The sequence below is a fragment of the Balaenoptera borealis genome, assembly GCF_965194805.1.
Source record: "Balaenoptera borealis genome assembly, chromosome: 12".
Taxonomy (NCBI): domain Eukaryota; kingdom Metazoa; phylum Chordata; class Mammalia; order Artiodactyla; family Balaenopteridae; genus Balaenoptera; species Balaenoptera borealis.
The window spans coordinates 7,573,680-7,589,721 of NC_138869.1; the positions used below are offsets into that span (position 1 = coordinate 7,573,680).

At 55.0% G+C, this 16,042-nt stretch overlaps 1 protein-coding gene across 4 annotated transcripts in view; it reads left to right on the forward strand.

Moving 5' to 3' along the window:
* Positions 1 to 15,651, forward strand: part of SLC6A6 (solute carrier family 6 member 6) — a 79,851-nt gene extending 64,200 nt beyond the window's left edge. For all 4 annotated transcript variants that reach the window (XM_082345729.1, XM_082345731.1, XM_082345730.1 and 1 more), the window contains 6 exons: positions 128 to 240; positions 4,863 to 5,000; positions 5,943 to 6,045; positions 6,635 to 6,735; positions 8,968 to 9,138; positions 11,783 to 15,651. In XM_082345729.1, the coding sequence (XP_082201855.1) occupies positions 128 to 240; positions 4,863 to 5,000; positions 5,943 to 6,045; positions 6,635 to 6,735; positions 8,968 to 9,138; positions 11,783 to 11,923 (767 nt within the window). In that variant the 3' untranslated portion in view covers positions 11,924 to 15,651. The remainder of the gene's footprint in view (positions 1 to 127; positions 241 to 4,862; positions 5,001 to 5,942; positions 6,046 to 6,634; positions 6,736 to 8,967; positions 9,139 to 11,782) is intronic.
* Positions 15,652 to 16,042: the final 391 nt, after the last annotated feature.

A 16,042-nucleotide genomic window follows, 5' to 3' on the forward strand; every position in this document is an offset into this window, starting at 1 on the left:
GCGGGACCCTGCATCTGGGGCTTGGGAGACCCGCCTCAGACCCGAGTGTCTTGTGTGGCTCCGGGGCTCGGGGCGGCTTGGGCGCTGATGTCTCCCCTCTGCCCCTCCCCATCTTCTCTTCCGTTAGGTCCTGGCCTGGCCTTTATTGCCTACCCGAAAGCTGTGACGATGATGCCGCTGCCCACGTTTTGGTCCATCCTTTTTTTTATTATGCTTCTCTTGCTTGGACTGGATAGCCAGGTATGTACAGAGCGAGGGGATGGCCCCTGGGTGGGACCCCCTCCGCCCCCCTCCACCCCCCCGAACCTTGTTCTGGAAGAGCCTCCCTCTTTGTGCTGTGAGTAAGCTGGTCACACCCCTTCACACCCCTCTGCAGACCTGCAGCAGCTTCAGCCAGCGAGGGTTCCTCTGGGACCCCAGGAGTGGAAACAGCCCCAGGGCAGCAGCAGGATGTTGTCTGCCCCAAAGCTCGAGTCTTTGACCTCGGCAAGGGGAAACGGACAACCACAGGGTGTGGTCCACAGGGAGCCATGTGTACCCGGGCAGGCCAAGGAGGGACATGGCACACAGGCCGTTCGGGCAAGGGGCCAACACCTCTGTCTAGGGCACGAGGTGGTCACTGGCCAGGCCATCACTGGCAGTCCTAAGTGTGGCCGCAGAAGCTGGAACCCGGGCTGTGTTCTCTGCTTCCTGGGGCACATGGGTCGGCGAGCTTGGCCCCCACGGGGAAACTGATCCTCCGGAGCCTTGCCAACACCCATCCTGCCCTCCGGCCTTCCCGGCTTTCTGCCCCCGCCCCACAACAGGCAGGACTCCACGTATACCATGGTCATTTCCTGTGCTTCTTAACCCCCACGTCCCATCCCTCCAGGGCTCAGGCCTCCCCCCGACCCCCTGGGGATGTCAATGAGAGCCAGCTGGGGGCTGCATCTGGCTTTGGAGTAACACTGTTCCCAGCCCCCACACTGCTCTGTGTCATGGAACACATTTCCTCCCTCCCTCTGAGCCTCAGTTTCCTCATCTGGTAAATGGGTATGATTATACCTACATTGCCTTGTGGGAAATGCCGGGCACAGTGCCTGGTAGGGAGCAGTCAGTGGTGCTCGGAGGACCTTAGAGTGAGCCCCTGGGACACCTTCCCTGGAGATAGGTGTGTTTTCTCTGAGGCCTTCTCGAGAGCACAGGTGTGGCTCCAGGGGTGGGCAGTTAAGGTGTGCAGGGTGGGCTGGCCCTGTGCGCATGGCCACACGGGCCTTCATCTGAGGTCAGTCACTGAAAGGCAGCCTCGTCTGCAGGCTGGGGTCCTGCTGCCTCACAGAGGTCTGGTCTCACCCTGTGAGAGGTGGGGGCCTGCTCCTGTTCAGGAGAGAGCTTTGCCACTGCCCCCTGGGCAGCAGCCTCAAAGCCCGTGCCCAGATGGTCCCCGGGGACTCAGAGGAGGAAAGTCAGGGTAGGAGGAAAGTCTTAGAAGGTCAGGCAGCGGAGAGGAGGTGGTCCGCCAGCAAGGTCAAGAGCAGAGTGGAGGATTTGGCAGAAAGAGGACCAGGATTATCAGAGAAGACGGAAGGAAAACATTTGGGAGACTGTAAACAAAATACTTGTGTGGTTGTTGATGGGCTTGAGCTGTGTAAACAGCAAGAGGACTCCATCCATCATTCCTAGTTAATGAGTTTGGCCTTCAGAGGCCCCAGGCAAATGGCTTTTATAACTTCTTCCAGAGCTCTCAGTGAAAACCAAAGACAAAAACAGAAAGAGGTTAATAAATGAGAAAGCATGACATCTCCATGGGCCCAAAATTGGCCTCTTGGGCTGCGGAACTGCTTCGTGAACGGGCGGAGGTGGTTATTCATTAGATTCCCCCTGGTTGAGGGTGTGCACCGCTGAGCCAGGCCCACTGCAGCTGTTTAGGGAATCTCAAAGCTCTCAAGGCCAGCCTCGCAGGGAGCCGGTGCTCTTCTGCTTCAGAGCATGGAACTCATGGCACTGAAAGACCTGCCTAACTGATGTGCCAGGAAAGGGCACGGTGCGATTCGAGCCCTGGGATCTCTCCCTTGCATCTATGTGCTCTGTGAAGTCAGGGATGTGGGGGAAGGTTTTGCAGATGCCAGCGACCACCTCGTACTGCACCAGCAGTGATAGGGGCCCTGCCCTGCGAGCTGTCCACTCGGACCAGGCTTCACGTGTCATGTGTGGCGAAATACACAGAACACAAAATCAACCATCGTAACCATTTTTAAGTGCCCAGCTCAGAGCGTTAAGTACACTCACGTTGTTGTGCAACCATCCCCACCATCCATCTCCAGAACTTTCTCATCTTCCCAAACTGAAACACTGTCCCCACTAAACACGAACCCTCCCCCCTAACCTAGCTCTTATGCATCAGCTCCTTAATTCACACAGGGTCACGATGCCTGGGTACAGCTGTTCCCCAGAGCCGAGAAAACTGAGGCTCAGAGAGAACTGGACCTGGGCTGAGGCCGCACCCAGTGGGTTAAGGACTGGAGTCACGGCTGCCTGTCCCCAGACCTGCTAGTTGGCCTTTCCTTTGAGTTCCCCCCAAAGAACTCCGTTCTTTGGACATGCAGGGATCCACAGCCAGTCTCAGGCAGGGGGAGCATGAGCCTCGCTCATTAGAGGAGAGAGGGTTCCTAGCATTTGGGGGGAGCACTCTGTTGGGCTGAGGGGCCCTCGTACCGCTATGTGTTTCCCAGGGAGAGGGAGTAGGACCGTCACCCACACGGAGGCAGATGCCTGTCGCTAGCTGGCCTGCCCGAGGGGGACACAGTCTGTGAACAAACAGCACGAGGAGAAGAGAGCTGGCTTCCCTCTCCCCCAGGAGCTCACCCATCCAGCCCCTGACGTGCGTTAGCAGGAATCACCCCATTGCCAGTCTACTCTAATGATTTCCCATCTTTCTCATCACCCCTGTTGAGGAGGCAAGATGCTCCCATTTTACAGAGCAGGAAGCTAGGCTCAGAGAAGTCAGGGTCACACCACTATTAAGTGAGGGAGGTCTCGAGAGGCTGGTGGAGGGGGTGAGGGCTGGGGTTGGTGTCCCCCACAGGTGCAATGAACTTGGAAACAAGGAGCTTGTGCTGGTGTTGGCCCTGACTCTCAGTGACACTGGATCTTCCTGTCTTTAATTTTCCAATCTCAAAAAAGGAAAGAACCTTTGTTTTTTTTGTTTTGTTCTGTTTTTAATTAATTAATTTATTTTTTACCTTTGGCTGCGTTGGGTCTTCGTTGCTGCGCGCGGGCTTTCTCTAGTTGCGGCGAACGGGGGCTACTCTTCGTTGCGGTGCACGGGCTTCTCATTGCGGTGGCTTCCTTTGTTGCGGAGCATGGGCTCTAGGCGCGAGGGCTTCAGTGGTTGTGGCACGCAGGCTCAGTAGTTGTGGCTTGTGGGCTCTAGAGCACAGGCTCAGTAGTTGTGGTGCACAGGCTTCATTGCTCCGCGGCATGTGGGATCTTCCCGGCCCAGGGATCGAACCCATGTCCCCTGCATTGGCAGGCGTATTCTTAACCACTGCACCACCAGGGAAGTCCCAGAACCTTTGTTTTTAACTGCTTTTCAAGCTTAATGTTTGAGCTGTGGGTCTGCTATAATCCAGTGGCAGTTTAGGCTCAGAACCCCTTTGGCTGACACATCAATCAGAGGTCAAATCATCAGCCCCCTGTTCTCTTTGGACCCCTTTCAAGAGCCTCTTGATCATCTTTTCCATGAATTTCCAGCCCCTTTGGGCACATGAAAGGGACTTGCTCCTTGTGTATGTTCCTCGATCCTCCCATGATGCTTCCCAAAGGAGTCAGCGGTTGGCCATGTCTTGTAGGAAGGCTGGGGAAACCTCCTTCCCAAAAGCCTCTCCCAGATGAAAGAGCAGACAGGTTTTAGCTTTTTAACGTTTAAAGGAGTCAGATGGCCTCAGAGGGTGTGTTGGTCGGCAGAGCAATTTGGCTGTAGCCACCCCAATTACAAGTGCGTCTGCGTGCCCTTTAACTCTGAAGTGTACTTCTAGACTGTGCTACGGATACTTGTGCACACATGCCTAAAGACAGACTTGGGGGAAGAGTCCTGCCCAGGTTAGCAGCCGCGGAGGCTGGACACCGTCTGCAGGGCACTGGTTAGATCCATGATGATAAGCGTCCACAGGATGGAGTTTTATGCCACCATTTAAGAACCGAGGCAGCTGCATGGACTGATGTGGGATGACCTCCGGGATAAATCATTAGGTGCAAAGATGAGAAGATTTAGAAAGATTGAGGGTCACCCTAGAAAGTTACCCATGGACTGGCCTTTTCCGTCAGCTGTTTTACCTTTGGGAGCCCAGGGATGGGTTCTTGGGGTCACGGGCAGCATTTGGCTCACACACATGGGCCTGTGGGCATGCACGCACGTGTGCAAAATCCCCCCACGGGCCCACGATCCCCACAGGGTTAAAAACCACCATGTGAATTGGATGGGGAACTAAGGCCCAGACTTGCCTGGGTTACCACCCATTGGTCACGTGCTGCCATGCGGCCCTTTGTGCCAGGCCCGGCCGGGCGCTCAAGGCCCAGAAATGATGGGGCACCACCCTTGGCTTCAAAGATGACCCAGACCAAAGTGGGAGGTTGCCGCGTCGACGCACGCGCGCCCGGTGGAGGGTCAGCACGGGCCTCAGAGAAGCGCTCAGGGCCGCAGAGGTGTGGAGTATTTGGACAGCTGCACGTGGCCCGCCAGGCCTGGCTCAGCGGGCAGGACTAGTCACCACACGGAGCCCAACGGTGTGGACTCTACCCCACAGCCGACCTCGCCGGGGCCTTGTCTCTGAGCTGAGGGGCTGCTGGACCTCCGCCACTCACCCCTCTCCTTTCCTCCCCAGTTTGTGGAAGTGGAAGGACAGATCACGTCCTTGGTTGATCTTCACCCATCCTTCCTAAGGAAGGGTTTCCGCCGGGAAATCTTCATCGCCTCCATATGTTGTGTCAGCTACCTGCTGGGGCTGACCATGGTGACGGAGGTAGGTGGCTCTCTCACCTGGCATGAGGGACCTCCCCTGGCAGGGCCCTTGGTGCTCTAAATATGTTTCAAAGGTCAGTTCAAGGCCACGCCACCTCCCCGCTCCCCCTGTGGAGGCAGCTGGGTGAGAGGGCCAGGCCTGCTGAACTCCCGGCCACCCTACTTCAGGGGTCCTGCCCCACCCAGGGGCAGCAGGAGGCAGCTCAGGACCCAGCACTTGAGCCAGACTCCCTGCCCCACTTCCCTGTTACCCTGGCAACACAGTGGCCACCCTCTGCCCTCTGTCCCTCCTCATCCCCAGAGCCCTGAGGAAGGGGTGCTTCAGCCGAAATCCATTTTTAACCACAGCTCTGTCCCCCCGCCCCCCGCCCACTGTGTGCAGTGGCCCTTCTCAGGCCTGCAAGGGAGGCGTGTGAGCGTGTGAGCCTAAGCCCGGGCCCAGGCTGATCCGTCCTGTGCCCCTCACCCATCTCTCCAGCACAGGGTTACAATTGCCCCCAAATTTGGGGTTTCACATCACCGATTGTCCTTACCAGAAGTAAACATAAATGCTTTTCTCGAAGTGTCTGTAAGAAACACCCCCTGAAAGGCAGACCACAGGTTCATACACTGAGCAACGGGGTCTCAGTGAAGTCTTCTGTGTTGGCCACAGTGAGTGTTAAGCCCCTCCTTTGGAAACAGACTTCAGAGAACCCATCATTTTTTGCTAAGAAAGACATGTTTTGCTTTCTTTTCTCTGTGTGTGTGTGTGTGTGTCTTTTTAATTAAATTTGTCAAACATGAAGTTAAGCATCTTTTTAGACATGCATCTGGTCCTCACACCCTCTGCACTTTTTTTTTTCCTTGGGTTTTCTATTTCTTATTGACAGGCCAGATCTCTTTATATATTGAGGGAATGAGATGCCAAATAACAAATCCACCTTCTCTGGTTTTTTCTTCGCAGGGTGGCATGTATGTGTTTCAGCTCTTTGACTACTATGCAGCTAGCGGTGTATGCCTTTTGTGGGTTGCATTCTTTGAATGTTTTGCTATTGCCTGGATATATGGTGAGTAGAGATGTTTGCATATCTTACTCAAGTCTCTCCTTTGGGCTTCTCTATCTAGAAGCTTCAGAAACAGAATTCTAGTGGGAATTTCATTTTGAGTCAGACACAGAGGCGCTCCCTGCCTGGACTTTTCCTCTCAAGGCCGCCCCTTCCAGCACAAATAATCTGACTGTAGCCACACCGAAGATTCTCGCCATGCTGAAGGTGCGAGGTGTGAGTGGATGCTTTGACAAACACAGAATTTGGCCATGCAGGGGTCTGTCTTTGGTGAACCACTCTAGGGTCCAGGAATGGTCCATTCTGACTTCCTCGAGACCTTGGAATGGCCACACCGGGATTTGGGGGTCTGTGTAAAGTTGCCAGAAAAATACCGGGTGCCCAGAGACATGTGAATTTTAGATCATTTCAGATAAACGTCTGCCAACACTTGGGTCTATGTGGTGTGGAGATGCAGGGACCTGGATGAGGCCCTGGAGACACCCCCTCCCCACCACCACCCCCAGGGCCCTTGAGCCCCTGCTGTGCTGTTCCCGGGGCGGATGCTGCATCGGACACCAGGTCACCATCTGTCTGCCTCTGTCTCTTGCAGGCAGTGATAACTTTTATGACGGTATTGAGGACATGATCGGCTATCGGCCTGGGCCCTGGATGAAGTACAGCTGGGCTGTGGTCACTCCGCTTCTCTGTCTTGTGAGTGTCCTTCCGCGCGGCCGTGGTCAGTAGCCGTTCCTCCCCGGGGCTTGACAGTTTCACCTGCTGACCCATCGTTCACTCAGCATCTGCTTAGTGTTGGCCTCTGACAAGCCTAGTGACAGCTCTGCTCGGGGAGGGGGCCAGGCTACTCCGGAGGGTTCCCTGTGAAGCATGAGTAGGAGCTTGTCAGGAGGAGGGAGCAGGAAGGGCACTGCTGGCAGAGGAGCGTGAGTTGGGCACGTCAAGAAATTTCAGGGGCTCCATCACTGAGTACATGACCTTTCCCCAAACCCTTCCAGAGTTCATGGGCACAGTCAGGGTCCCTGATTAAGTTGAGGGGCCTTGGGGAATGTTGAATGGAGACGTCATAGACCCTGGAAATGTGGTGTTTCCCATGGAGGGCGGGGCTCGTGCCTGGAGAGGGGAGGTCCCAGCAGAGAGGAGCCCTGGGCTCTCCCAGGAACAAGGAAGCTTAGTAGCCGCCAGGACCCAAGGGCAGTGATGTGCACGTCCCCCTTCGCACCGGGGTTCCTGCGCCTGCCTTCTCGGGATGTGGCCTTGGGGCCCAGGCACCCATTAGGCTCCACTAGGAGGCTCTGGCCCAAGGGAGGTCCTCTGCAGCAAAAGCTGCTTCCCTGCCGGTGTTTGAAACCTATCGTGAGCTTGGAGCTAATTGCAAGGAAAGATGTCTGCAATGCTGCTCTCAGCTCAGACCGTGGGGAGCACAGATGGCAGAAATGTTCCTTGTGTTTAGGAACCAGGTGCCGGGAGATAAATGGGCCCTCCCCTCAGTGACCTCTGTTTCCAGACCTTTCCTCTCAGGGCCCCAGTTCCTGCATTTGTAAAACAAGGAGACTGACTGATGCGGGGCTGAGTGGCAGCGACCGTCTTAGGTTGTTACTTTATTACTGAGCGCGGTCTCGGCCTTTTCATCTGAGATGCAGATTTCCCCCACAAAATTAAGGAAACTGTGGCAGCCCATAACCACGATCGGGGAGTGCATTGTTGGAGGTGAATTTAGGTGGGTGCAAAGCCCGTGTTCTCATCCTCACTTAATGATTTATTTGTGGGCAACTCCCCTCACCAGTCTGACCATCCGATTCCTCCTCCCTCCCTCGGGGACTGGATAGGCGAGAGGCTGCATTCCGAGGTGGCGGGAAGAGGAGGTGGCGGTGGCGGGAAGAGGAGGTGGCGGGAAGAGGAACGTGACACAGGCAGACACGCTGCTTCCTGGGTTGGGTTGGGAGAACAGAGCTGCCCTCCCTTGGGACCCTCCCCCACTAAGCTTCACCCCACACGTAGGACAGCAACAACAGGGCCAGGCATACAGTAGGTGCCTAATGAAGAGCGTTCCCCCCACCCCCTCACCAATTCTGGTTTAGATAGGTTTGTCTTCCCTTCAAACCCCCCTTATTAGATAATGAAGGTTTAAGTCATTTTCACTGGGTTCTACACGGAGAGGCTGTAGTTCTGACCAGAAGCAGCCCTCCAGCCAGCCTAGAGTGCAGGCTTTGGGGCCAGAGCTGACCCCACCCCACCCCTATGTTCCTGGATGGACAAATGGCTTGCGCGAGGCTTAGGCTGGACCCCCAACAGGGCAGCAAGGCCCAGGTCCACACCCTGCCTTGGGGGCTGGGCCTGGGGCTCAGAGGGAGGTGGAGGGATGGCAGTGGGGGAAGGGAAGCTGTGTGCCCCTGGAGCTACACCACATGTCAGGGAAACAGGGGAATGAGACAGACACACCTCCCGCTCTCATTGACTCAGGCTGGGTGGGGAACGGAGTAATTGTGACCACGAAGAATCGCGCTTTCCGCTTTCCGAGAAGGGAAATGTGGGCACCTGACTGAGCCTGGGCGGGGCCTGGGCAGGACCATTAATGCAAATTTAGGATGAGGAGAAGGTGAGCTCAAGAGAGGTTCCCAGTGAGTGGGAACAGCCTGCCCAGAGGCCCCAGGGCAAGCGGCTGAGAAGCTGAAAGGAATTCCAGGTAGCTGGAGTATAGTTGCGGAGGAAGAGGCAGTGGGTAGGTGACAGGGAATTGCCGGCCAGACAAGGACTTTGCATCACGAAGGTCCTGGGGAACCGCAGAAGGGTTTTGAGCAAGGAGGCGGCTTGATCAGGTTTACCCTGGGGGCGGCCCTCCTGCACCAGAGGGAGAAGGGTGTGAGCCCCTTGGGTGGAGCCTGCCCTGGTCCCAGAAACCCCCTGACCACCCCCGTCTCTCCACAGGGATGTTTTATCTTCTCTCTCGTCAAGTACATACCCCTGACCTACAACAAAGTCTACGTGTACCCCAACTGGGCCATCGGGCTGGGCTGGAGCCTGGCCCTGTCCTCCATTGTGTGCGTCCCCTTGGTCATGGTCATCCGCCTCTGCCAGACGGAAGGGCCATTCCTCGTGGTAAGCAGTCAGGGCCCCGAGTCTGGATTTGTGGTGGGGGCAGGATGCTGAAGGCCAGCCAGCTCTCAGTTTGCTGTGTGACCTTGGGCAGGTCACTGGCCCTCTCTGAGCCCCAGACTCCTCACCTGCCCTGTGGAGTGGTTGAGATTGTGGGCAGGAGAGTGTGTAGTGGGAAAATGGGCAGCAGTGACACATTCAGGGGCCGGGCTGGGGGCCGGAGAGGTGGTGGTGGCTTTGGATGCCAAGATAAGAGCCAGGGCTTCACCTGGGAGCAGTGGGGGCCAGGTTTCCCAAGCGGTGAGACAGGAGACAGGAGCTCATGAGCAAGGCTGAGCTCCAGCCAGAGGCCTTCCCTGGCCCTGGAGCCAAGTTTCAGATGAGCCCAGCCCGTGCTGGTGTTCCCCTCGCCGGACCTGTGGCCCCATCTGCTGTCTGACCCTCAGAAGCCACCTGTGCACCGAGCAGACCCTCCAGCTCCCAGGCCCCTGTGCCCGCCAGTCTCCTCCCTGCGCCTCCCTCCCGCCACCATCCTCTCAGAAATTCCTCCAACAATCCTGGAGATTCCAGGCCCTGGCAAAAGTCGGGGCTCTTTCCAAGAAATCCTTTTCTTAGAATCTCCCTTAACCTTTGGGCTTGGGCTGGCTCCAAGACGGCACTGTTTTGTTCTGGGCTGTTTTTATTGTTATTCTCTTAAAAATCTGGAGCCAGGATGTCCTGGGGCCCTGGCTCCTCTTGGGCTGGGCCGGTTTCCTTGTGGGCAGGGGATTGGCCTGGAGGTGTTGTTGGTGGGGAAAGATGCCAGGCCGGGCAGAAGGAGACCAGACCAGCCTTCCCGAGACAGAGGAAGTAGGCAGGGGTATGCCAGGAGGAAACCATGAGGCTGGGGTCTGTCTGAGCCAGGAGGACCCTTGGGGTGTTCCTGCAGCACTGGACCCATTGTATTTTCTCAGAGGACACAGGGAAGGACCCCAGTATTCAGCCAGAATGCTGATTGGCCCTATCGTTTGTCAAAATGCTGAAATACTGGGCCTGGGACAGACCCAGGCCCTCCCACAGGAATTTCCAGAATGTCCCTACCACCCAGAAACCAAAGGGTTAATTGAGGGCACAACAGGGGGTGTTGGATGTCTGTCCTGATTGCTCAGTGCCCACAGCTATACCCAACAGATCACTGACTTGTGTCTCTTCAAAGCCTAATTTTAAAATATTGTTCCATCCCAAGTTTAGAGGTTTGGGCAGAGTGGGGTTGGTGTAGGGGAAGGATTCGAGTCCACCCCGAATTCACAACCGGTCTTCACCCCCAAACCTGACCATTAACCAAAGCCCCCTCCTCTGAAGGCAGCTGGCCGCCATCCACCTGTCTTCACCACGTGCCCCTCGACCACCTACCTGCACAGGTTGCCAAGGGGTCCTCCCAGCCGTGAACTTCTCTCTGAGCTCCATCCTGGGAGGATTCCAATTATGTCTGCACCTCCTGCAGAAACGGGGCCCCAGGTAGCTGCCCGGGGGTGTTTGCCTCGTGTCCCCCGTTCGGGGCGCACACCCATTGTACAGATGTCCGGAGAGAGGCAAAGCGATGAAGGGGGGGCAGGGCCCTCCCCTCCGGCTGGCTTCCACCCTCGCCCTGTACCTGGGGCCTCTGGTCTGGTTCCTCCAGGGCCCAGGCAGCCAACCCAGGTGGGGAGGGGGACTGGGGAGCTGGGGCTCGGGGGAGGCGAGCACCATCGCAGGATGCAGTGTGGCTCTCAGCTCTGGCCCCCGTTTTCAAGGAGATGTGGGCCTGGGGTTGCCAGACCTGTGGTTTTTAAAGAGCAGATGGAAGTCTGGATTTTCAAATGAAATATCGTAGCTTTTAACAAGCAGCTTTTAAAAATTGTTATATACCTAAATTGAATGTAAATGCTGAGATAGAGGGTTTCTTGTTAGCACCTGCTTCCTACTTAAGCCTCTGAGTGGACGCTTGGCGGGAGGTGGGCTGGGAGGCGGGAGCTCTGAGTTCAAGTCCCAGCTCTGCTGTTGCTTTTCTGGGTGCCCTGGGGAGGGCTCTTTCCCTCACTGATCCTATTATCTAGCAACCTGGGGAGGACAAACTGCCGCGTGCCTGGCAGTGGTCCAGCCTCTGGCCCCTCTGTTGGGAGGGGCAGTGCAGACCCAGGCAGTGGTCTCCAGGCCCTCAGTGGGGAAATGGAGAAGGCAGGACATGCAGCCTGTGGGAGACGGAGGTTCTCCTCGGGGAAAGTGGGAGCCATGGGAGGCTCAAGACAGTTACCCAACCTCGGGCATACAAATTGCAGAAACTCAGCTGCTTTGCAAGTCAGAGAAATAGGGGAACGGGAATCACAAGGAGGTGTATTTCAGCTCCATGGAAGAAAGAATGGGGAAAGAGTTTGGAGGCGTGAGTCCCCCTGTCCCTGAGGTGTGTAAGCAGGGCTTGGCCAAGGAAACTACCGGCGGGCACTCTGCCCTCATTCAGGGCCTGGAGGGACCTTAGTTCAAGTCCTCTATTTGTCAGTGGATGAAATGGGTGGTCCAGAGAGGGTACTAGTTTGGCAAAGGCCACACAGCACACTGGCAGGACCCGAGGTGAAGAGGGAAACCAGGCCCGCTGACTTGCCTCCCCGTGCCTGTCCTCTTCTTTCTCCAGAGACTCAAGTACCTGCTGACCCCGAGGGAACCCAACCGTTGGGCCGTGGAGCGAGAGGGGGCGATGCCCTACAGCTCTCGCATGTCCGTTAACAGCGCGCTCAGGAAACCAACCCACATCATAGTGGAGACCATGATGTGAGCTCTCTCCCAGTCGACGGGCTGCTTTCCTGCTGTTTACTAACATTAGATTCTTATAGGACCAGGTTTACAGAGCTTTATATTTGCACTAGGATTTTTTTTTTAATTGTCACAGAAAATGTTTGTGTGTGTGTGTGTGTGTGCGCGCGTATGTGTGTGTGTGTGTGTGGTGTCGTGTGTATGTGTATTTTGTTTTGATTTGGGGATATTTTGTACAAAAAGAAAACCCACGGGCAGCTGTCCGGGGTGAGGCAGAGCTTTCATATGGAATTAGATGTATTTTATGGGAACTTGGTCAATTTTTCTTTGTATTTTTTTTTAACATATAACTATGTACACACGTAGAGATTGTCCTACACTTTTACCACTTGAATTGATCTTGCCAGCAATAGATCTTGTTTTCAAAAGCAATTCTTCGGTGCTGTGTAGCTGGCAGAAAGTTCTGCCCCCAAAATGCAGGGTGGAATTTTCCTGGGACAGCAGACCCATTTTAAAGGTGTAGTACCTTACCAACCTGGTTCAAGTGAAGCAAACAGCTATCTGGCCAGACCCCAAGGGGCTGGAGAAAGGAAGGCTGTCGGGAGACGCCTCACGACACTAGTCTTAGCCAACAAGAGAGATGCCAAAATAATGAACCAAGCCCTCAAATATAAAGGGACTCAAAGCCCACAGATGAGGCCCAACAGGACAAGTCTCATGCTAAGAGCGCCGGGAAGCCCTGCATCAAGAGCAGAGTCCCTTTTACTTCGAGATTGAGGGGGGATCGTCAGAAGGACTGTCAGCAGCATCCGTCTGCGAGGGAGCGGCGTCCTTCCTGGGGCGTCCCAGGGAGCGAGTGGAGGCCGCCCAGCAGGAGATGGGGGTCTCAGGGCTGCAGACCTCACACAGATGGGGCTGTTGCCTGGATGGGGATTCCGATCAGGTCCTGGTTGTTCCCCCAGCCGACCTCTCTCGCAGCTGCCTGTAGGGGAAGCGTGACGTATTTGGTGAGGGGCGAGGGGTGAGCAAGTGGACCAAAGGACGTGGCCCCAGGCGCCCGGGACCTGATTTGGGGGAGGGGGCGGTGCTCTTCTTTCCTCATCTCTCCACCCTCAGCTCTGTATTCATCTCTCAGAGGCTCTTGTTGAAGACCCCAGCCCGGGGCCGCCCTGGCGCCTAGCAGGGGGTGCCAGGAGCGAGCTTTCATTGGGGCCAGGTGCTACCCAAACTCTCCTGCAAATTCAGGCACAAGTACAACCCACGCTGGTAACCTGGGAGATAAGGAAACTCTTTATTCCCCCTTCCCCGCAAAAGCTGGGGTCGGGTACGCACACTGTGGGGATCGAGGTCAGGAGGTGAGTCAGGGTTGTTCGGGGGCAGGCACCCCAGAACCGGCGTTCCTCCCTGAACCAGGACGGAAGGCACTCCACTTTTAAAATCCCAAGTACGGACACGCCTCCACCCAGCCCGCATTTGGATCTAAACTGTGCCATTTAAACAGAAACTTCCAAGTTCAGGGTCTAAAGTAAACTGAAACGTGGTCACGCGCAAACGGCAGTGACTGCCTCGGGGGTGTGGAGAGCGGGATCCGGCTCTGGCGTTCAGAGCAGGGGCTCTCTGAATCCTGGGACCCCCTCCCCAAATCCGGGCAGGGGGGGAGTCTCGGGTGTCCCCCTCCCAAGGGGCAGAGACAATTCTGAACCTCTCGTCTTGAGCAAGCATTCACAGTCCGCTGTCTCCAAAACATATACCCTGCCAAACAGCACCCAATCCTATTCCAAACCGTCAGCAAGTCTGTGTGCCTGTTTTATGATGCAATTATGGTTGCTACTGTGTCTGATTTGATTGTATTGTTTTTGGTTTTTTTCCTAATTTTATCAAGTAGCAATGTGACCTGTTCTCCTTTGTCTTACGGAACTTTAGTAAACTAACCACTGTCGATGACTGGGGACAGGTTACTTACGTGGGGGGGCGAGGAGGGCCACAGTGTTTCGGGTTGGTAGGCAAATTGCAACATTCTGGAAATGGCCCAAAAAAGGCCCCTTCTTCTAAGATTCCCAGACCAAATTCTAGACCAAAGACACATGCAGACCAAGTCCCCAGGCCCCGCCTGGAAGGACGGTCAGCCACTTTTCCAAGCCTGCTCCTCGCCCTTCTCCCGGAGCACCTGTCTCCACTTGTGACCCTCCTGTCTGATACCCTAGCTCTTGTGTATCAGCAGAACTCTGCTCTATGAGTACAGTGTGTAATGGTGTGTGACTTCTATGTCTCCACATAAAGGAAACTTGTCATTGGAGCTCACGACTCTGGTCCGCCTGTCTCTGGGCAGTCCCCCATCCATGCTCTGTCTGGGATGGGTTGGAAATTCTGATGCTCGCAGCCAGATCTGGAAGGGATGCAAGAGAGAGGTTTAGAGGATGTTTTTAGCATGCGGAAATGGGTAATGGCCCCAGGATAATCTCACCTGGGGAGATGCTCTGTCCAGCTGGGCCTGGGCCCTGTTAGTCCCTATGGTGGAACCGCACGGTCACTGATAGAGAGGCTTCCTGGGCCCCCCGGTCAGCACCCTCGTTGTCAAAGGGGCGTGTTCTCCCTGAAGACCAAAGACCAGCCTTTATGAAAAGGGACATGCTCCGTCCCCAGAGTTCAGGGACGCGGTGAGCTGCAACCCACCCTGTGACCACGCTCATGGGCCAGCTGGATCCCAAGCTATGGCTTAGTGGGACGGGAGCAGCGGTCCACCCGGCCCCCTCCCCTCAGCAGCCGTCTGGAAGCGAGGCACTGAGACGTCTGTTGCACCACAGGAAACTGAGGGGTCCAGGCAGAGCCCCTCAGACAGGATTTAGCCTGAGGCCACGTGGGAAATTCCCAGGTGGCCGGAAGTGGCCTTGGATGATTTCTGGGCCATACACAGCTCCCTCTCTGTAGCTCCGGTCCCACATTCTCACCCCAGATCCCCAGCACACCCCAAGACGGTGGGGAGACAGAGGGGAGAGGGAGCCCCCCTCAGCCTAGCCCAGGGTGTTCTTGTGTCCCCAGGTGCCAACGCACTGTGGTCAGGGCCCCAGCCAACGTCTCCCAGCACTACTCCTCCAGCTGGGGCAATGCTTTGGGCAGCCAGTGCTCCGGCAGGCGCGCCTCCCTTCCGCACCAAGCCTCAGACACAGTCTGGGAAAGGACCCAAGAGAAACCCCCTCAAGGCGGCTAGAGGTCCCATCCAGCCCTCAAACCCAAGGTCAGGTGGGCCAGGCAAGGCTGTCCACGTGGATGCTGTGAATATCACTGTGCAGAAATCCAGCAAGCACAAACCCACAAAACAACAAAGCTCAGACATCGAAACCTGGAGAGGGGTGTAGGTACCCAGAAGCCAGGAAATAGCGTTCCCCCCTCCTCCGTGCTCCCTCTCAGTGCCAGGCTTTCAGACTGCAGCTCGGAAGCTGGCTTTCATTGTTCTCTTATGGGTGTCACTACAGACTGTTCTGCCATGTTCCCTGAGGGATTGGAGCATCTTGTTATATACTTGGCTTCAAATTGAGATGTTGGCTTAATTTTTTTTTTTTAAACCCAATTAATTTTCGAATCCCTAGCAACTGTGACTGTATTTAGCACAAGAGAATGCTGAGAATGTGGGTCTTGCTTCCTTCCAGAAATATGTCTGGCTCACCAGAACTTTTTTTGAAACTTCAAAATATTTTTAAGATATTTTAAACTTTTGTAAAAAAAAAAAAAAAAATCAACCAACAAGAGACTCTTCTGAGGAGGAGCATTTGTATTTGAATAAAATCCTTGGTGTGTAATTCAGTCTTGCAGTATACAAGCTTTTATGTATAAATGTTTTCTGATATGAATCCCTGTATTTTGCAGGGGTTTTCTCTTCCTCTTTGGCTTTTTAGATAAATATGTATACCTATATTTTAAATTCATCTTTGCTTTTTTTTTTTTTTAGAGGAGTTTGTAATCACCTTATAACATGAAAATAAACATTTCCTTTTTAAAATCCAAAACGTGTGGGTTCTGTTCTGATGCAGCTGTTTCTCTTTACGTTTGGCAAGCACTTTACAGTTTACAAAGGGCTTTCATTTCTGCCCCGGGACATTCCTCAGAGCGGGGTGTTATTCTCTGAGGTTGGAGACACTGAGGT